Here is a 22496-nt window from a genome sequence, read left to right as displayed (position 1 = left end):
GGCAGAAGAGAGTTGGGAGGAAGTGGGGGGAAGAGAATTACAATGAGTGCAGAGTCAGAAGGGCAATCTGTAATTTCTAACTGTTGAGTACACTGTGACAGCCCTACGGGCCATTTAGAAATTCTGAGTGAAGAAGGTCTGAATCCAACTCCAATTGTTGCCAATCTCAGGAAAGATATTAAAACTAAATTTAGACCACTAGTTTCAAAACGTAATAGGCTTAAATGAGAATTTTAGACTGTCTGTCACTGGTAACATTTAAAAATAAAATCCTAGTGAATTTAGCAGTGGCCCACACTCATATAGATTGGGTACAGATTGCCTCACAGCTATTTGGTCATTGCTACTTGTCCCAAAATCTCAACTTCTCTATCATCCCCTTCAGAATCCCAAAAGAATCCAAATCCTGGAGCAAGCCTTGAGCTACTCCATCTAATGTCATCACCTGGGCACAATGAAAAGTCATCTTTGATAATGCGTTTGTGAAAGACAGCTAGAGTGACTCAGGAGGTGGACACTTATCTCTGAGCCAGAAGGCCTCAGGTTCAAGTCCCACACCAGGACTTTAGGCTTTCAGTGGGACCGCCATGCTCAATGCTGCATTCCTCAACCAGACACTTACCCAACCTTACCCAAACTTGCAAGCAAACCCATTAAGGGAAAGTAGGAACTGCAGATGCTGGAGAATCTGAGATAACAAGGAGCTGGATGAACACAGAAGGCCAAGCAGCATCAGAGGAGCAGGAAAACTGACATTTTGGGCCTAGACCTTCTTTGTTATCTCATGTTATCTCTTATGGCAAACCCGTTAAGGTTGATTGTCATGCTCCCTGCACAGCAAGAATCCCACCTGCCGTTGTTAAAGCCCATTTACTTAACTGACATTGGGGCAAGAAAGTAGCCCATGAGCGTTCGTAATAACATGGACATAATTTGGGGGTTTCTGGAAGCAAGGTCTGCTGATATGCCATCAAACGCTCCTGGGATACAGTGCAGAAGACTCACCAATCCTCACAGCATGGACTGGCCAAGCTGATCTCCTTTGGGCCAAAACAGAAGCAATGGAGAATATTGGGAGTGGTAATGAATAAGAGTTTATCTCCCGTCCATATCCCAGAGGTGGACTGAAAAAGATACAGGAGTTGGATACAAAGCAGCGGCTTAACGTCACAAACGGGCGGTGGGGGAGGGGTGTGCCGGTGATTGACAGCTGTCACTCACTTGTAACATGCCGCTGTCTCTCTGATACACTGAGACAAACTCCGATCGGCTCCACACGTACAAGCGGCCCGGAGAGCCCAGCAGCCGCACGCCTCCACGGGCTTGCCCCGAGCCCAGCTTCACGGGGTCCAGGTAGCGGACCGCTTTGGTCCGACATGCCGCCATCTCGACCAAGTCCCGTAACCAGAACGCTGCAGCCAATCCGAGCGAGACGCTCTACGGAGCGCTATGAAGGTCAAAACAAGCTGGCCTTGTCTACTGCCCCACAACCCAGGGAAAGTCGATCCAAGTGTTGAAAGGAGGAAGGGTCCTCGAACCCGAAACGTTAACCGGGGCTCTTTTTCTTCACAGATGCTGCCAGACCTGCTGAGCTTTTCCAGCAACTTATGTTTTTGTTCTAAGTGTTAAAAAGACTGGTCTCCAGTCCTGCAACTTGCTAAACTAAACTGCAGTGTCGAAATGATCAGCAGAAACTGCTAAAAAAAAGCAGTGGAATTAATGTCACGGGATGGAATTGTCAGTTATATAGAAATAACTTTTGACTTGAATTTCTCGCTTCTTGTCACAGTTCTTTACCGCCTGTGGTGGATGGGTTTTGAGCATATTCCATATTTTTTATTGCTTATGATTTGATTTGAAGATAAAGGAAATGGAAGAAATTAATCTGGGATGTTTGGGGGGGGGGAATAAAACCGTGACTCTCAAAATACAAGACTCCAGAGTCTAGTAAAGGTATTTCTAATGTGTGTCTATGTTAAAATAAAATGTTACGATTGAGTGACAGTCCATATCCTAAAGTGGTGCCAGTTATAAAACCGCCCCAAAAGTTCTTTTTTCTTTTATTCACCCCCACCCCAAAAAGTTTAATAGTTTATTCTTTAAAAGTATGCTGATGGTGATGGAAGTATAGCTTGCCAACCAGGGGCAAAACTCAAAAGGAGGCATAAGGAGGGGGGCAAGTGTTGGGTATTCTAAAAGGCATTAAGACCAGTCCCCAGGTCCAGATGGGGTCTATCCTAGGTCACTGAGGGAAGCAAGAGAGGAAATAGCTGGGGCCTTAACAGATATCTTTGTAGCATCCTTGAGCACGGGTGAGGTTCCAGGGGACTGGAGAATTGCTAATGTTGTCCCCTTGCTTAAGAAGGGTAGCAAGGATAGTCCAGGTAATTATCGACCGGTGAGCCTAATGTCAGTGCTAGGGAAGCTGCTAGAAAAGATACTGAGGGCTAAGATCGATTTACATTTGGAAGGAAATGGGCTTAATGGTGATAGGTAGCATGGTTTTGTGTAAGGAAGGTTATGTCTTACCAAATTGATAGAATTCTTTGAGGAAGTGACAAAGGTGATAGATGAGGAAAGGGCTATAGATGTGATATACAGAGACTTCAGTGAGGCGTTTGATAAGATTCCTCATGGTAGGCTGATGGAGAAAGTGAAGTCACATGGGATCCAGGTTGTACTAACTCAATGGATAGAGAACTGGCTGGGCAACAGGAGACAGAGAGTTGTAGTGGAAGGGAGTTTCTTAAAATGGAGATCTGTGGCCAGTGGTGCTTCACAGGGATCCATGCTAGGACCTTGGTTGTTTATGATATAGTAAATGACCTGGAGGAAGGTATAGATAGTCTGATTAGCAAGTTTGCAGATGTCACTAAGGTTGGTGGCGTAGCAGACAGTGAAGGGGACTGTCTGAGAATGCAGCAGAATATAGATAGATTGGAGAGTTGGGCGGAGAAATGGCAGATAGAGTTCAATCCAGGCAAATGTGAGGTGATGCATTTTGGAAGATCCAATTCAGGAGCGAACTATACATTAAATGGAAAAGCCCTCGGGAAAATTGATGAACAGAGAGATCTGGGTGGTCAGGTCCATTGTATATTGAAGGTGGCAATGCAAGTCGATAGAGTGGTCAAGAAGGCATACGGCATGCTTTCATTCATCGGATGGAGTATTGAATATAAGAGTTGGCAGGTCATGTTACAGTTGTACAGGACTTTGGTTCGACCACATTTGGAATACTGTGTATAGTTCAGGTCACCACATTACCAAAAGGATGTGGATGCCTTGGAGAGGATGCAGAGGAGGTTCACCAGGTTTCCTGGTATGGAGGGCACTAGCTATGAAGAGAGGTTGAGTACATTAGGATTATTTATATTAGAAAGACAGAGGCTGCGGGGGTCCCGATCGAGATCTACAAAATCATGAGGGGTATAGACAGGGTGGATAGCAAGTAGCTTTTTCCCAGACTGGGGGACTCATTCACTAGGGGTCACGATTTCAAGGTGAGAGGGGAAAAGTCTAAGGGAGATATGTATGGAAAGTTCTTTACACAGAGGGTGATGGCTCCCTGGAACACGTTGCCAGCGGAGGTGGTAGAGGCAGGCACGATAGCGTCATTTAAGATGTATCTAGACCGATACATGAATGGGCAGGGAGCAGAGGGATACAGATCCTTGAAAAATAGATGATAGGTTTAGATAGAGGATCTGGATCAGCGCAGGCTTTGGAGGGTCGAAGGAGAGCCCAGCAGCCGCACGCCTCCATGGGCCGTAATTTTCTCTGTTTGAGGCAACAACTTCTTCATGCCAAAACATAAGTTTTTTTGAGACCTTTATCCACTAAGTTTCTGGATGAAATACTCCGTTTGAAGCATTCCTGGGCTGTTTTCAAAGCTCAGGTACGTAGTGGTGTGGTGAATATGTATGAAGTTAGGTAGACTAGTTCCATAAATTCAAAGAGCTGTGCACAATTGGTTGTGAAGTGGAGCAGTCAGAAGATCTAGTGCTTTTCTGTCTGAATTTGCTGAATTTTGTCTTCCAAATCATTCTCCACAGGAAATTACATGGGAAGGGTGCCATTGGACAGAAATTAGGGAATTGAGGAATGGACGAGTTTGCCATGGTGAGAATAAAAACCAAAAGAAGTACAAATGCTGTAAATCAGGAACAAAAACAAAGTTGCTGGAAAAGCTCAGCAGGACTGGCAGCATCTGTGGAGCAGAAAACAGAGTTAACATTTCCGGACCCAAAACATTAACTCTATTTTCTCCTCCAAAGATGCTGCCAGACCTGCTGAACTTTTCCAGCAACTTTGTTTTTGTCATGGTGTGAACCTCCCTTGAAGTGCTGACGGGGGGAGTTAGTGGAGAAATAGCAGAGAATAATCCTTCAAATGTGGAACACAAATAGAAATTGTTGGAGAAACTCAGCAAGTCTGGCAGCATCTCTGGAGAGAAAACAAAGTTAATGTTTTAAGTCCAGTGACGGCAATTTCTGTTTTTTTTTGTTCTGGATTTCCAGTACCTGCAGTTTTTTTTGTTTTATCTTTGAATATGGAGCCTGATGGTGTTGCAATACCAGGACAAACTGAACCTTTCATGGTTCTGGGAGGGCAGTGATTTAGCGAGAATGTAGAAATTGGAACAGCACAGTGGGGGCCCTGTAAATCACATTGGAAGAACAGGTAGAATCCTCAGTTATGATAGAAAGGTAGATATATCAGAACTGTATGTGGTTGCACTACATCAGAACAAATGTAGATTGAGAAACTGAAAGAATGGAATTAAGACCTTACAACAGGCAGGGTGTGAAGAAGTGTAATCAGTTCCAGTGCCACTGTATCTTTCCTTATAGAAGGGGCTCAAATCTATTCACAGTATAGCGAGTTTTGAGAAGATTTGTAGCTCAGGTTGGGGTTCTGGATGTGAGTTTGCTCACTGAGCTGGAAGGTTCGTTTTCAGACATTTCATCACCATTCTAGGTAACATCATCAGTGTGCCTCCGGTGAAGCCCTTCACCGGAGGCTCACTGATGATGTTACCTAGAATGGTAACGAAACGTCTGAAAATGAACCTTCCAGCTCAGCGAGCATATTCGCAGTATTCCAGGAGTGGTCTAACTAGTACCCTTTAGAGATTTAGCAAAACTTCCCTGCCTTTTATATTCCATTCTATTTGAAATAAAGGCCAACATTCCATTTTCCTTCCCATTACCCACAACTTAGATGCTGGCTTTTTGTGATTCGTGTGTGAGGACTCCCAAATCCCTCTGTTCTGTAGCTTTCTCTATTCAAATAGTATTCAACTCCTCTATTCTTCCTCCCAAAATGCGTAACCTCTTTTCTCTGCATCATATTCCATCTGTCAAGTTTTTATCTGCTCATTTATTCTTTCTACACCCCTCTGTCAACTCTGTATATTCCTCGCCACTTACCTTCCTGCATATTTTTATGTCATCAACAAACTTCGCTATTTTTTATTCACTTTCCTCAATCAAGTCATTACATACATAGTAAATAATTGTGGCTCTATGACACACCACTAGCTACAGGTTGCCTTGATGAAAATGCCCATTTATGTCAACTGTCTGTCTTCTATTAGTTAGCTAATCCTCGATATGCTAATATATTACTTCCAACACCATGGGCCTTTATTAAGTAACATAACGTTTGTTACCTTATCAAATGCCTTCTGAAGGTCCAAATATTTTACATCTACTGCTTCCCTTTTATCTATCCTGCTTCTCCCTCTACAAAGAATTCTAGTAAATTTGTTAGACATGATTCTCCCTTCATGAAGCTATGCTGACTTCGATCATGTTATGCAAGGCTAAATGCTCTTATGATAGTCTCTACCATTTTCCCATAACAGATCACTTTTTTCTCAGCCCTGCACAGTATAGCGGAGTAAGACGGCAGCAGGGACACAGGGAGACTGAGGTAAATGTTGGAGGAAGGTAAGTTCAGTGGTGGCAACAGCAACACCAGGTCAAGACAGATGTAGCTTCACCCTAGCCCAAGGTCTCCCAGGAAGTAAGGAGCAGATCCCAGGCTTAATCCCCCAATCCAGACTCTTAGGCTGAGCCAAGGCTCTGGGTCAACAGCTTAGCCCGGCTGCCTGATGGCAGAGGCAGTGATGGCAGCGAGTTTAGTCCTAGCTCAGGGCCTTGCAGCGCTGGTGGAGGCTGCTTTGCTTAGGCCAGCCCAACTTGAGCTCATGCCAGTGGCTACATTGGTGAGAGCGAGGTGGCATCAGAAAATGGCAACTCTTTGTACTAGTGGCAGTCGTGCAGTGAAACGTGATTGCAGCAGTGCCATCAGGGTACCAGCACACGGGTTGATGGAGTCCAGATCCAGGCCCATAGCTGAGCTCGATGTGGGAGTTTCCACTTTATTGAGAAAAGCCGATAAGATGAACTTTATTGTTTTATTTTTCTCACTTCGCATTCCATATTTTGCTTTATTATCTGTTTTGAGATGGGCTGGAGAGTGCGATGCTAAACAATGCTCTTCACAATGTTAGTAGTAAATATGTGATAGTAAATAAATCAAATGAAATAAATATCAAATCAAATAAAGGTGTTACTTTAACAGTTTTCCAGAACTTTTCCAGAATCTAAGAATTCCAGGAAGATTAATACCAATGCATCCACTATCTCTGTTGCTAGTTCTTTTAAAAACCGAGAAAGCATCCAATCGAGTCCTACAGACCTATCAGTCTTTAGCTCCAATCGTTTCCGTCGTGTTTTATCTCTAGTGATTGTTATTGTACTTATCTTACCCCCTGTGAATACTTAGTGATTTGGGATGCTATTAGCGCCTTCTTCTGTGAAGGCTGATTCAGTGTTTGATAACTCCTCTGACCTTTCCTAGTTCTGCCTTTTTATTTCCCCTGCTTTATTCACTCAGGGGCTCATGTTCACTTTGGCTTCTGTCTTCTTTTTATATATTTAAAGAAGCCCTTTACGTCTGGACAGAGTTGTGAAACAATTTCTTTTCTCAGAGTGTTGTGAGTCTTTGGAATTCCTTGTCACAGAGCCCCGTTGGGGTCGGAGTCCGTGTTTATATTTAAGGCTGAGACAGTTTCTTGATCAGTAGGAGAAGCAAGGGTTACGGAGAAAGGGCAGGAGAGTGGATGTGAAGAATGTTGAATCAGCCACGGTCTTATTGAATGGTGGAGCAGGCTCCTGTTCCTACTTCTTATGGTCTTGTGGTATTGATATGACTTGCAAGTATACCCTCAAAAGTTTCTTCTCTTTGTTATTAGTTGCTTTTTTGTTGGATTTTAAACTTTCCCAATTTTCTGGCTTTTTTTTCTTTCTAATGCTATCCTTAAGTTCTCTGGTTAACCTTGGTTGGCTTATTTCCTTCCTAGAATCCTCCTTCCTCTCCGGAATATATCTTTGCTGGTATTCTAGTTCTGGGCGAGTACAGAAAATGGCGCCAACACAGTCATCAACATGCTAGAAAGTTAACGTGTGGAAGGAGGAGGCCTGGAACAAGGAGTTTTCCACATAACCCTCGAGGAGACCAACATAACTAATGCCCATGCAGTTATCCACAGCAACACGTTTTATTTGGAGGAAGTGAAATAGAGGGGAAATTATTCAATCAAAAGAATAGTTCAGCCAGTTGGAGGAGGGCAGTGGTGAGTGCAGGTTGATTGGCTTTCTAGCCTTCATTCTATACTGCTCGTGGACAAAGAGGTGGAAAAGTGTCCATTGTGAAGAGTCAACAACCAGGATGAGGAAAGTAGAAAATGTTGAAATGGTGATCTGAAATTTACAGATGTATTTGATTAAGGACTGGGCGAGGGGAGAAAAAAAATGTGAAGATAGCAAAAAATACATTCAGTAGGGCATGAGGAGGTGAAGTCATAGGCCCATTAGGGCAGTCCTGTTTTGGATTTCAGGAAGGATGTAAAAGCAGTCAGCTTGTGGTTAGGGAACCAGGAGTTGGAACACTGCAGAGGGAAACCTCCAGCAGAGATTGTGACAGGCTAGAAACAGTGTTGTAATGTTCAATGATGGTGTGTAGCCTAAAGGGGAGGTGAGAAGAAACATCTGAGAGTCGGTGATCAGTCTTTGCATGCCAGGCAGCAAAAGCCCCAGGGGATAAGACAGAAATCACAGGCACCGATGCTGCTCCTGTCCCAACCCCCACCTCGATCTAAGAATGGTGGGCCTCCTAGATCTCTTTGAACCGTCATTACCCCTCCTTGACCCAATAATCTGAACAGTACTAACCTTGTCAGCCAGTTTGGTGACTGTTTCGGGTTTGGATCTGAGAACAGGCTGCAGCAAGTTCAGGACATAAATGAGGGGAACGGAGAATTTAAGACAGCTGTTGTCATACTCAATTTTTTTTTTCAATTTAAAGATCAAGGATAAGGGTTCTTGTGGTGCAGTGGTAGTGCCCCTACCCCGAGACCGGAGACCCAAGTTCAAGGCCCACCTGCTCCAGAGGTGTGAAAGAACATCTTTGAACAGGGTGTACAGAAAAATAGAAGATAACAAAGTGTGAAGCTGGATGAACACAGCAGGCCAAGCAGCATCTCAGGAGCACAAAAGCTGACGTTTTGGGCCTAGACCCTTCATCAGATGGGCCTGATGAAGGGTCTAGGCCCAAAACGTCAGCTTTTGTGCTCCTGAGATGCTGCTTGGCCTGCTGTGTTCATCCAGCTTCACACTTTGTTATCTTGGATTCTCCAGCATCTGCAGTTCCCATTATCTCTGTACAAAAAAATAGATTAATTAACAAAGACCAGGAGTAGATTAGAGGGCAGAGAGAGAGAGGTTCAAGAGGAGGGAGGACACTGGAGGCAGGTGAAAGGTGTACAAATAGGTCAAATTTGTAGAGAAATCAAACTGGGAGGGACAGTGAAATTAACCAAGGCAACTGAGTGAATAGAATAATCCTAACAATTTATGTGAGTGGGCTTAACAATGGTAAACAAAAATTAATTCATTTCCACGGGATCTCCCTTTTCCCACTGCAGAAAGAAAGAAGATATAGAACACAGAACAGTACAGCACAGTACAGGCCCTTCGGCACACGATGTTGTGCCAAACTTTTACCCTAAACCTAAGGTCTATCTAACCTCCACCCCTACCTTATACAATCATCCATGTGCCTATCTAACAGCTGCTTAAATGCCCCTAATGAGGCCGACTCCCCTATCCTCTCCAGCAATGCATTCCACCCCCCTACCATTATCTGAGTAAAGAACCTATCTCTGATGTCTCCCCTATATCTACCTCCACTCACTTTAAAAATATGTCCCCTCGTAATAGCTACCTCCACCCTAGGGAAAAGTCTCTGGCTGTCCATTCTATCAATACCCCTGATCATTTTGTACATCTCTATCAAGTCACCTCTCATCCTTCATTATTCTAAAGAGAAAATCCCTAGTTCTCTCAACCTTTCCTCATAAGATTGTCCCTCCATTCCAGGCAACATTCTGGGAAATCTCCTCTGCACCATTTCTAACGCTTCCATATCTTTCTGGTAATGAGGCAACCAGAACTGGACACAATACTCCAGATGTGGCCAAACAAGGCTTTTGTACAGCTGGAGCATAACTTCATGGCTCTTGAACTCAATCCCTCCATTAATGAAAGCTAACACATCATACGCCTTCGTAACAACTCTATCCACCTGGGTGGCAGCTTTCAGGGAACTGTGGACACGAGCCCCAAGATCCCTCTGCTCCGCCACACTGCCAAGAATCTTTCCCTTAACCCTGTATTCTGCTTTCAAGTTTATCCTTCCAAAATGAATCACTTCACACTTTTCAGGGTTAAATTCCATCTGCCACTTCTCAGCCCAGCTCTGCATCCTACCAACGTCCCTTTGTAACCTAGAACAGCCCTCTGCACTATCCACAACATGACCCACCTTCATATCATCCGCAAACTTACTAATCCACCGTTCCATTCCTACATCCAAATCATTTACAAAAATCACAAATAAAAGAGGACCCAGAACAGATCCTTGTGGTACACCACTCGTAACTGAGCACTATGTTGAATATTTTTCATCCACTACCACCCTTTGTCTTCTACGGGTCAGCCAATTCTGAATCCAATCTGCCACATTTCCCCCTATCCCATTCCTCCTTACTTTCTGCATGAGTCTACCATGGGGAACCTTATCAAATGCCTCACTTAAATCCCTGTATACCACATCCACTGCTCCACCTTCATCCATGTGTTTGGTCACCTCTTCAAAGAATTCAATAAGGTTTGTAAAGCATGATCTACCCCTCACAAATCCATGCTGACTATCATGAATCAAACTGTGCCTATCCGAGTGATCATAAATCCCACCTCTCAGAGCCCTTTCCAATAATTTGCCCACCACTGACGTAAGAATAACTGGCCTGTAATTCCCAGGGTTATCCCTGTTGCCTTTTTTGAACAAAGGAATGACCTTTGCATCTCTCCAATCTTCTGGCACTATACCTGTGAGGACGAAAAGATCATCGCCAAAGGCCCTGTGATCTCTTCCCTCGCTTCCCATAAAATCCTTGGATAAATCCCATCAGGCCCTGGGGACTTATCTATCTTCAAGTTCCTCAAAATTCCTAGTACATCTTCCATACTAACATTGACTTTCTCTAGCCTTTCAGCCTGTTTCACACTGTCCTCCTCTACAACTAGGTCCCTCTTTGTTGTGAATACTGAAAAAAAGTATTCATTAAGGACCTCTCCCATCTCTTTAGGCTCCGTGCACAAATTCCCTTTACAATCTTTGATTGGCCCTACCCTTTCTCTGGTCATTCTCTTATTCCTCACATATGTGTAAAAAGCCTTGGAGTTTGCTGTGATCCTATCTGCTAAGATTTTCTCATGCCTCCTTCTGGATCTCCTAAGCCCTTTCTTCAGCTCCTTCCTGGCTAACTTATATCCCTCTAGAGCCTTTTCTGATCCTTGTTTCCTAAACCTATATAAGCATCCTTCTTCCTCTTAACCAGTCATTCGACCTCTCTTGAGAACCAAGGCTCCTTCACTTGACCACATCGTCCCTGCCTGCTAGGGACAAAAATATCGAGTATGCATTCCTTAAATAATCTCCACATTACAATAGTGCTCTTCCCTGACAGCACCTGTTCCCATTTTATGTTATCCAGTTTTTACCTAACAGAATTATAATTACCATTCCCCGAATTATAAACCTTACCGTGCTGTATGTACTTATGCTTTTCCATGACTATTGTAAATAGAGTTACTGCCAAAATGCTCTCCTACCAGCAGGTCTAACACTTGGCCCAGTTCATTGCCAAGCACCAAACCCAAAGTGGCATCTCCACGTGTTGGTCTATCTACATACTTTGTCAGGAGTCTTTTCTGAATGCACTGGACAAAATCCGTTCCATCTAAACTATTACAACTAAAAAGTTTCTAATTAATATTTGGAAAGTTGAAGTCACCCATGACTACAACCCTGTGCCTTCTACACCTTTCCAGTATCTACCTCCCAATCTGGTCCTCTACTTTTCTGCAATTATTAGGGGGTCTGTAAAAATTCCCCAACAGAGTGACTGCTCCTTTCTCGTTCCTGACCTCAACCCAAATTGACTCTGTCAACATATCATTCTCGAACTGCCTTTCAGTAGCTGCTGTACTAGCCCTGACTAGCAATGCCACTTCCCAGCCTCTTTTACCACCCTCTCTATTTCTTTTAAAGCCTCTAAATCCCAGAACTTGCAACATCCATTCCTGTCCCTGAGTTACCCAAGTTTCTGTAAGGCCACAACATTGTAGTTCCCAGTACTGACACATGAACTAAGGATTATGCAATGAAAACTGCCAGCGTTAAATGTGAATCCCAATAACAAATAAAAATACAGCAGGACCATCAGCATTTGAAAAGAGAGTTCAGTGTTTCTCACTGAGACCATGTAGAATTACAACTCCCAATCTGAAACATGAAGCTCTCTCTTTCCTAATCCAACTTGCTGCATATTTCCAGCACATTTTTATTTCATTTTCCCTGCACTTGCACATTTTTCTTTATTTCTTGAATGACAGCCAAGGCTGGGATAAAATATTGACTGTCCTAATTGAATGTGCAGTATTTTACTATCAGGCTACTAGGCATTAGAGTAATGTTTCTTTGTAAAATATGGTTCTATTTGAAAATCATGAAAACAGCAGGTCTGGATGCTTAAAGCTTTAGTGTTTATCATCATTACGAAAAAAGAGCGGTCTTCTGCCACACTCATATTACAAAAATAACATGATATACTGTCCAGTGAGTGGAATTACTGTTCTGTACAGATAAAACTATATGAAAATAGGTATGCAAACTTCACCTGTAGGTCTTTAAGAACAAAGATACGCATACATAAATGATGAAAAGTCCTGAACTGTATGTATTGCTATCCAGCTTTACAAAGTGTCAATATAACTAAGGCATGCCAATTGCTATTGTTGCCAAAACGTGTCTATGTTTCAAGCTGACATCCAAAAATATTAATTTGATTCTAAAAGGCTTGATTACTCACAAATCAAGAACTTTACAGTACTTGATGCGGGGAGCTGAGGACAAAGCAGTGCCTGGTCAGATGGAATAATGTGAATTGATCCTACATTTACTTTCATTTCAAATTCCCCTTGCATAATTCAATCATCACAGATGATGCATTGCAGTGACAAATTCCCCCTCACCGTACCAAGTGTGTGCGGTCCCAAAGCTAATTAGTACGGAGATTTGGTTTCATTGGAATGATGATTATTCCAAGCTAGGAGTGGTGTAGAATGTTTAGCAAATTTTCAGATTACAGCAGTTGGCATTGGTAAGAGAGGAGATAATCACAAAACAAGTTAACAAATGGACTAAATGAGAATAAATTCAGGACCAGTGCACTGAAGGAGCAGAAATTATTGTATCTTCTCACACATAAGTAATGGATCAATGCTTTTGTCAGAATATGTGGAAACTAAATAAATCCATTGCTAGTGCTGTTTGTTCCCTTTTACCATTATCTGGTTTCACAAAAAGACAAGAAAGATGTAATTTTTTTCATTGCACTCTTATATTTTGAAAGCTGCTTCATAATGTTGGGTGTACAATACCAGTTCTCTAAAATGCACAGAAGAACAGCAGAATGCAACAATACTTGTAATTTTTGTCACAACTAACTTGTTGCATTAATAATACATTTTGTTCATGAAAGAACCCAGTTTAGAAAAAACACCAAAATAAACAACAAGCTGTGAAAACCCTGGTCCAAGTGAAAGATTTCATCAAAGCTCTTGAAAACCAAGATTAGCACTGCATATAGAAAAATTTTGAGGAGATATTTCCAGAAAGCAGGGAAACATGGCTGGTAATTTATGGGGGAAGAGGGGGTAAAAAGGGCCAGCCTGGGAGGAAGGATGTGGAGGAGAGGGTAAAATAGGGTGGGATGGCAGGGGTGCCAAATCCATGGCATTCTTGCACTTATTGGGAGTTTACCAGGGCTTGGTGGTTCACCCAGCCTTAGACAAGGTAAGTTTGGTCATCAATGATTGTTGTGAGTAAATCATCACAAGTTACCTTTAATTTGGCTACTTATTCAGAAACCTCACAATCAAGTACTGAAACTAAAATTTAAACTTTATTGCATATAGCAACCAAAATAAGACTCCTCAAGTAAGCAAGTTAAGCCTCATAACTCAAATTGGCTATTACCCAATTAAGTAATGGTGGAATTTATATAAGATTCCTGCTTACAGCATCTGTCTCTGGAAATGTCCAAAATTCAATCCTTGAGCACTGCTGGTCTTTGAAGTTCTGCTGCTAAATTGTTCTGTGTTGGATTTTTATATAATTTTCTCTCTTTCAAGTTTGTGGTGTGACATTATTGATGATTCTTTAGATTTTTTCATCCCCAAAACTGAGTATGCTTCTGGAGACCTCAAGTCTGTAGCTTGCCTTCTTATCAGAAGTAGCTCCCTAGTTCTTTGTTATGTTCATGGTAGCTGTCTGTTTGAAACAGCCTGTCCTACAATTAATCCCTTTACCTCAGAACATTCCTTCTGCAGGTGGGTCTTAATTTGTCATGAGGCAACAGTTACTAAGCAGTGTTACCTCTTCTCTCCCAGAAAACAGCACATTTATATTGCTCTGACTCCTTCTACCCAAGAATGGTTAATGAGCATATTACTTTTAATTCCTTCATAATAGTTTCTCCTTGTCCCTGTCATCTTAGGGAATAATTTACTCCAGAAAGAGTTATTGCTGATTCTTTCAATCCACAAAGTTATTACAGTTCTAAAGATATTAATATCACAATGTGAGCATATGAAAAGACAGATTCCACTTGAAAAGGCAATGTTGTTAAGAGGTAGATTGTAAACAACCAAGGATAAAGAAGATTTGACCACATACACATTTTGTGACATTTTGTTCATTAATGACATTTTTAGCCGTTGATGGCTAGATCATTATTTACCAGTTAGCATTGCCTAGGATAAAGTTAAAGTTGTAAAGAATGTTTTAAGTTGAAATAGGTTATGGTCAGGAAGGCCCAAACTCTGCCTTTCATACCTAGTGCCAATTTTCCACCAATTATTGCTGAAATTATCTCAGCTCCTGGTAAGACTCATGGGTCAGTTCAGCAAGGTGGGAGAGGAGGGGAGGACTGTATGTGGTCCCGCAATTTGCACTCATCTGGACCTGATCAAGGTTATGGACAAGGGGCAGGAGCATGGCAGCCCACAGTCTCACATGTGATCTTAATCCCAAAGCCCATGATTCCACTCTCCCTATAATATTCCCTCTTCCCTCCATCCAACCTTATCCCTGGGTTGCTTCTCTACCCCAGGAGTTTACGAATGTTGTACCAGCAACAGCTATGGACTCCTCAGGCCAGCAGCTCTGTGTGGGTGGGACTTTCTCGAGTGGGCTCTTAATCCCAGTTGACCACTGAGCAGCAGCCAATCAGATGCTGTTTGCTAGAATATTTGGCAGATTTTGCCTAGAGGACATGGTTTTTCTCCCTGCTAAATTCTCCCATTTTTAGATTTAGTCCAAAAACAGGAAGATTCTGCTCTTCATTGGGAGTCAGGAACATTATTGGAAGCCTTAGAAAAGGTCAGGGAATATAAATAAATTATAGAGTCACCTGTGTGGAAAAACAATTTGTATTCTTTCCTAATTTTTGCATTTTGTTTTGCTACTGGGTTACGTTGATCATTTCAAATAACTCCGTGCCACTGTATTTGGTTTCTTTTAAGTGATGGCTGGCAATTCTTATGAAACCAAAGCAAAGAAGACAGAACATTGCCAGATAGAAGTGGAATGATGATTTGTTCAACTGAAATATGACACCTGACTAGAAATTCTATCTTCATGGGCTCATTGGACTAAAAACCTGCAATTACATCATTTCTGATTCATTTGGTGACCTTGGATTATACAGTTTGGATTATTTAACTATTTGGTTTACTAATTTTTACTTAAGTTTTTAATCTAAGTACACCCCAATCCTCCTACTTTACTTTTGCATTGGGATCAAGCTTTAGAAAATGAAAATTAAACTGGATGTTAATGGTTTTTGCATTTTGGCTATCTTTAATGTAAGTTACTCCCTTTTACACTCCCTACATTTCTGATTGATTAGGTCCCAATGAAGAAATTTAGGACCGATTTCCCACCGAATGCAATTGAAAACACCCTGTGTTTCTGTCCTGACTAAAATTGTCCTCACATTGTTGACATTGCTCATATAAATAAATTAATTGCAAGAAAGATTCAGACATATTATATCTAATACTATGGTGTTACTGTAGGTAGACAAGTACCATGCCCCAGGTCATGTAGGCACTAGGAACTGACGTGGCCAGTTTCCAGTTCAGGGAGCAAGGCTATCTACCCAAAGCAAAGTCCTTTTTCAGCATTCGCATGTCAGGTCTCATGGTCCAGGCCTGGCTGTAACTTTCATTCATAGGGTCTGAACAGGAAACAAAAGTAAGTTTTCCACTTGGAAACTTTACAGCCTTCTGGACAATTTTAGGGCTTGAGACACCTTCTCCCACGTCCTTACTCGAATCTGCACACACCAGGCCTTGTTATCATATGGTCTGCTCCTACACACTACCCATCATTAGCCACCAGTTTTCTACTAACAGCTATTCATTCTCCCAGGCTGATGGTTATCCACTCCTTTGTCTGTCCAACTGTTCTTCTCTCTCTTTGGGCTTTATCCCCACCGATCATTTACTCCTTATGCCCTCCCCCCCCCCCCCCCCCAACCCTATTTTGTACATATAAACCACCATTTTCCTAGCTACCATCAGTTCTGAGAAAGGGTCACTGAACCCAAAACGTTAACTTTGATTTCTCTCTAAAGATGCTGCCAGACCACAGTTCTTTCATTTCTAACAAAAGTGCGTTTCCCAGCTTGGCTTGCCCAATGGAGAATCAGACCAAAGACAAAAAGAAGTTGATGGTTTTAATTTTGTTGTCTTTTTCAGGACCAGGAAATGTAGGAGCACTAATCTGAGTCCCACATAAAAGGCTTCCGGAATCTTGCCATAATCATGTGGATCCCCACAATAATGGCCTAACAATTCATCCCACTGATTCACCTGCTTTTCACAGTTGGTCTTTGAGCTGAGTGAATTGTCACCATTTCCCACTGTAAACAGATGAGACACCAGCAGACCACATTTAGGAGAAGCCTAGGAGTTGAAATATGCCAAGCCTTATCTTTATTCCAGGGGGTGAAATTTGGACTAGCATCAAGTTCATCTGCCCCAAAACTGAGCATCATTACAACCAGTGCCATAATTGTGTAAACAGTGTTAATAAGGAGCAGGGATCTATGATTAATATTTTCTAAAACAAAGAGCCCTGATTCTTGGGAAAGCATATTGCTGCAGTATTAAACATAGAAATGTCCCTACTCTGTTCAAAACATAGACTAGTTCATGCCAACACTCAAAGTATTAAACACTGCAGGATTAAGTGTCAGGGAGATCAGGAGTGGAAGTAATTATGGAAACCAACAGCAGATACCTATTAAGACAGTAATGACCAGATTTATTGGCTGTATATGATACAATGAAAGTATGCTGGTAGAACAGACATTTCCAAGAAGTATTGTGTTCTCTGTCAATGTCATAGGCATTCTTGCTTTAAGTGAATACATCTGAAGCCACTTAAATGTGAATATTCTTGCAGAAATATCATCCATCTAGCAAAGCATACCTAACATAAATTCATGCCGGTTTGAATGCATTAAACAATAGACTCAAAAATGCCTTGTTTAGAGGAATGTTCCCATTAACCAAGTTTCTGCTGACATGCAATTATACTGGCACACGAACATAAAGAAACTCAGAAGTCCTAATGGCTATCTGTACAGAAATCGGCAGAGACTGATTTCATTTCAGTTGGGTTTGGTACTAGGTCTGACAACTTGCTTTTTCACTTTATGGACCACAACTCGTGTTCTGCGGGGCCCATTATTGCCCGGCTTCTCACGTGTGGATTGTACACGCCTCTCACCCATTTGAGTGACGTGTCGGGCAGCCTTTAGCTCATCCACAAATAACTCAACTCCCTCAAACCTGTTGGTCAGCTCAATCAGTCTCTCCTTCAAAGCATTAAACTCTTTATAGAGGTCATCAAGTGCTTCAGAAAGTCCATGAATCCTGCATGAGAACAAAGAGAAATAGATTTTGTTCATTTTCTGAGGAAGACTGAAACACAAGTCCAATCTAAATCAATTTGTTAACCTTTGTCAAATGAACCTGAAGCAATTTTTCTCATAGTATATCAATTTTTTTGTCGCGGAACCTATCAGTTCTACCATAATCAGATGGAATGGAGCAAATATGCATAATTGGATAAAAATCTGGGTGATCTCCAGATTTGGGAAGGGTGTTGACAGGAATTTCATTTCATCAAATTAAAAAAAAATTGATCAATGTTTCTTTAAGAAATTGATGGAGAAACAATATGATCCTCAGCTAAACAGACCTGGACAATCCCAGATTCAGTCCCAACTTTGGACTCAGTTGGTCAAATTGTTTCCATTTACTTGAATGAGCAACACAACAAGGATTAGCTGAAGACATGCTCCTGGTTATCCTGTGAGCAGTGGAAGATCAAAGTGGGTGGGTGCTCAATTAGGCCAGGATTATGCTTTGTCTCCTGCCATTCTCTCCACCCCTATTGAGTAACCAGCCTAGAGTCATAGAGATGTACAGCACTGAAGCAGACCCTTCGGTCTAACCCATCCATGCCCACCAGATATCCTAAATTAATCTAGTCCCATTTGCCAGCATGTGGTCCATAAATCTATTTACCCTTCTTGGGCTGACCAGCGCACAGAATGGTGAGACATGCTGCCACAATTTGGGGCAACATTGTGAATGGTAGCTTTAGTGCAAGGAGGCAAGGGAGGGAAAACTGTGGCTCTTCAACAATGGTATTATTCAATTAAAGTGACCTTCTGAAAGCATTTAATTTTCCAAGCAAAAATAAATCATTTCTGTAGTTTAAAGAGGTTCAGTAAGGCTTTTACCACAACGATAAAAGCAAGCCCAGGGCTCCCTCATACAGTACATACGGTCACACATACAGAGATTCAGCATGGAAACAAACCCTTCAGTCCAACTTGTCCAGGCCAACCAGATATCCTATATAAATCTAGTCTGATTTGCCAGCATTTGGCCCATATCCCTCTTAACCTTTCCAGAGAGCGGCGGGTGCCGGGCGGAAGTGAGGTCGCAGCACAGAGGCAGTCGGGAAGGTCGGTGAGTGCTATTTAAGGAGGCGTGTTCTACGCCCCAGGTCCTACGCGGTAGGACCTCCCTCCCACCCTCCTCCTCTAACCTAATTAAGAGTCCACAGACTTGCAGCAAGAAAAATGGGGGTCAAGGGAAGTGTCTGGTGAGAGAAATGCGCTTCTTTGGCTCTGGAGTCTTGGTGAAGAGGCTGAGTGAGGAGATTACGCCAGGGTGAAGAGGGTGAAGGACATGACTGCCAAGCTGATTCAGTGTGCTTCCTACATGATGTGGGAGGTCAGAGACACTGATGATGCTTCTGGCTCCTATAGCTGTGGAAAGTGTGAACACATTCAGCTTCTGAAGGAGCATGTTGCAGCACTAATGAAAGAGCTAGATGACCTCAGGCTCATCCAAGAGAACGAGAATTTTCTGGACAGGACCTTCAGTTGAGGTCATTACACCGAGGACACCGGAAGAGAGAAGGGAGATAATGAGGAGGAAGGAAGAGATGATTCAAGTACAAGAGACCCCGGGGGAAGTAGCTCTCGTGAACAGGTTGACTCTCTTGGAAACTGTCGAAACAGATGACACTGCTAGTCCGAGAGGCGGACAGGTCTGCCAATCAAAAATTGGCGTGGAGGCAGACATCATGCAGAGCCGTGGTAATGGGGACTCCATAGTGAGAGGGACTGAAAGGGGTTTCTGCGGCAACAGGCGGGATTTGAGGATGGTATGTTGCCTTCCGGGTGCCACAATCAAGGACGTCACTGGCAGAATGCAGAGAATCCTCAAGGGTGAAGGTGAAGAGCCAGAGGTGGTGGTGCATGTCGGCACAAATGATGTCGGGAAGAAGAGGAGGGACATTCTGCAGCGGGAATTCATAGAACTCGGAAGAAGGCTGAAAAGCAGGACTTCCAGGGTGGTAATCTCCAGTTTGCTTCCAGTTTCTCAGGCTGGAGAGGGTAGGAAAGGGAGATAATGGACTTGAATGTGTGGCTGAGGAACTGGTGCAGAAAACAAGGATTCAAATTCTTGGATCACTGGGGTATGTTTTGCTGTAAGGATAAATTATACAAGAGGGACGGGTTGCACCTTAATAGGTGGGGGGCCAGCATTCTGGCAGGCAGGTTTGCCACTGCAACGCAGGTGTGTTTCAACTAAGTAGTGGGGGGGGAGGGGACATACTGGAAATGTAAGAAGGAAGTTAAAGGGAAAGTGAAAATAAGAGAAGTTAGGAAAGACAACAGAATCAACCGAGGAGAAAACTCAAGAAGGGTTCATACAGAATGGTCAGGTGAAATAGGGATTGATAGGAAGGGTGAGGGGAGTAACAAATTTAAAATATTATATATGAATGCACGAAGCATAAGAAATAAGGTGAATGAGCTTGAGGCTCAGTTGGAAATTGGCAGGTACAATGTTGTGGCGATAACTGAGACGTGGCTTCAAGTGGACAGGGCCTGGGAAATGAATATTCAAGGCTACACGTGCTATTGAAAGGACAGACTGACTGGCAGAGGGGGTGGGGCGGCCCTGTTAGTGAGGAATGATATTCAATCCCTTGCGAGAGAAGACATAGAATCAGGAGATGTAGAGTCAATATGGATAGAGCTGAGGAATTCTAAGGGTAGAAAGACCATAATGGGAGTTATCTACAGGCCCCCCAAACAGTAGTCTGGACGTAGGGTGCAGGTTGAATCAGGAGTTGAAATTGGCCTGTCACAAAGGTATTACTACAGTTGTTATGGGGGATTTCAACATGCAGGTAGACTGGGAAAATCAGGATGGTACTGGACCCCAAGAAAGGGAGATTTTGGAGTGCCTCCGAGATGGATTCTTGGAACAGCTGGTACTGGAGCTTACCAGGGAGAAGGCAATTCTGGATCTGGTGTTGTGCAATGAACCGGATTTGATCAGGGACCTCAAAGTAAAGGAGCCATTAGGAGGTAGTGACCATAATATGATAAGTTTTAATCTGCAGTTTGAGAGGGAGAAGGGAGAATCGGAAGTGTCAGTATTGCGGTTGAACAAAAGGAAAAGGAACTATGGAGCTATGAGGGAGGAGCTGGGCAAAGTTCAATGGTTCAGTAACCTAGCAGAGATGGCAGTGGAACAACAATGGCAGGTATTTCTGGATATAATGCAGAAGGTGCAGGATCAGTTCATACCAAAGAGGAAGAAAGATCCTAAGGGGAGGCAGGGGCGGCCGTGGCTGACGAGGGAAGTTAAGGACTGTATAAAGACAAAAAAGAAGTAGAAGAACATAGCAAAGATGAGTGCAAAGCCGGAGGACTGAGAAAGTTTTAAAGAGCAACAGAGGATAACTAAAAAGGCAATACGTGGAGAAAAAAATGAGGTACAAAGGCACACTGGCCAAAAATATAAAGGAGGATAGCGAAATCTTTTTTAGGTATGTGAAAAGAAAAAAAAAAGGTTAAGACTAAAATTGGGCCCTTGAAGACAGAAACGGGTGAACTTATTATAGGGAACAAGGAAATGGCAAAAGAGTTGAATAGGTACTTTGGATCTGTCTTCACTAGGGAAGACACAAGCAATCTCCCAGATGTTATAGTGGGTGAAGGACCGAGGGTGATGGATGAATGGAAGGGTATTTATATTAGGCAGGAAATGGTGTTGGATAGACTGTTAGGTCTGAAGGCTGATAAGTCCCCGGGACCTGATGGTCTGCATCCCAGGGTACTTAAGGAGGTGGCTCTACAAATTGTGGATGCATTGGTAATTATTTTCCAATGTTCTATAGATTCAGAATCAGTTCCTGCGGATTGGAGGGTGGCTAATGTTGTCCCACTTTTCAAGAAATGAGGGAGCGAGAAAACAGGGAATTATAGACTGGTTAGCCTGACGTCAGTGGTGGGAAAGATGCTGGAGTCAATTATAAAAGATGAAATTACGAATCATTTGGATAGCAGTAACAGGATAGGTCAGAGTCAGCATGGATTTACAAAGGGGAAATTATGCTGGACTAATCTTCTGGAATTTTTTGAGGATGTAACTATGAAGATGGACAAGGGAGAGCCAGTGGATGCAGTATATCTGAACTTTCAGAAAGCCTTTGATAAAGTCCCACATAGGAGATTAGTGAACAAAATTAGGGCACATGGTATTAGGGGCAAAATACTGGCTTGGATTGAAAATTGGCTGGCTGACAGGAAGCAAAGAATAGTGATAAACGGGTCCCTTTCGGAATGGCAGGCAGTAACCAGTGGCGTTCCACAAGGTTCAGTGCTGGGACCGCAGCTGTTTACGATATATATTAATGATATAGATGAAGGCATTAAAAGTAATATTAGCAAATTTGCTGATGACACAAAGCTGGGTGGCAGGGTGAAATGTGAGGAAGATGTTATGAGAATACAGGGTGACTTGGACAGGCTAGGTGAGTGGACGGATGCATGGCAGATGCAGTTTCATGTGGATAATTGTGCGGTTATACACTTTGGTGGCAAGAACAGGAAGGTAGATTACTATCTCAATGGAGTCAAGTTAGGTAAAGGGGAAGTTCAACAAGATCTAGGTGTTCTTGTACATCAGTCAATGAAAGCAAGCATGCAGGTACAGCAGGCAGTGAAGAAAGCTAATGGCATGCTGGCCTTCATCACAAGAGGAATTGAGTATAGGAGCAAAGAGGTCCTTCTGCAGCTATACAGGGCCCTGGTGAGACTGCACCTGGAGTACTGTGTGCAGTTTTGGTCTCCAAATTTGAGGAAGGACATTCTGGCTATTGAGGGAGTGCAGCATAGGTTCACAAGGTCA

The 22496-nt window shown here is 42.8% G+C and overlaps 1 protein-coding gene across 4 annotated transcripts in view; it reads right to left on the bottom strand.

Annotated features, from left to right (window-relative positions):
* Nucleotides 1-1422, bottom strand: part of faap100 (FA core complex associated protein 100) — a 69245-nt gene extending 67823 nt beyond the window's left edge. For all 4 annotated transcript variants that reach the window (XM_048555390.2, XM_059653698.1, XM_048555389.2 and 1 more), the window contains exon 1: nucleotides 1222-1422. In XM_048555390.2, coding sequence (XP_048411347.2) covers nucleotides 1222-1386 — 165 coding nt within the window. In that variant the 5' untranslated portion in view covers nucleotides 1387-1422. The remainder of the gene's footprint in view (nucleotides 1-1221) is intronic.
* Between the last annotated feature and the right edge of the window lie 21074 nt (nucleotides 1423-22496).

The sequence above is a fragment of the Stegostoma tigrinum genome, chromosome 22 (assembly GCF_030684315.1).
Source record: "Stegostoma tigrinum isolate sSteTig4 chromosome 22, sSteTig4.hap1, whole genome shotgun sequence".
Lineage (NCBI taxonomy): Eukaryota > Metazoa > Chordata > Chondrichthyes > Orectolobiformes > Stegostomatidae > Stegostoma > Stegostoma tigrinum.
Note: the sequence above shows the minus strand (reverse complement) of the source record. Positions and strands in the feature narration are given on the sequence as shown.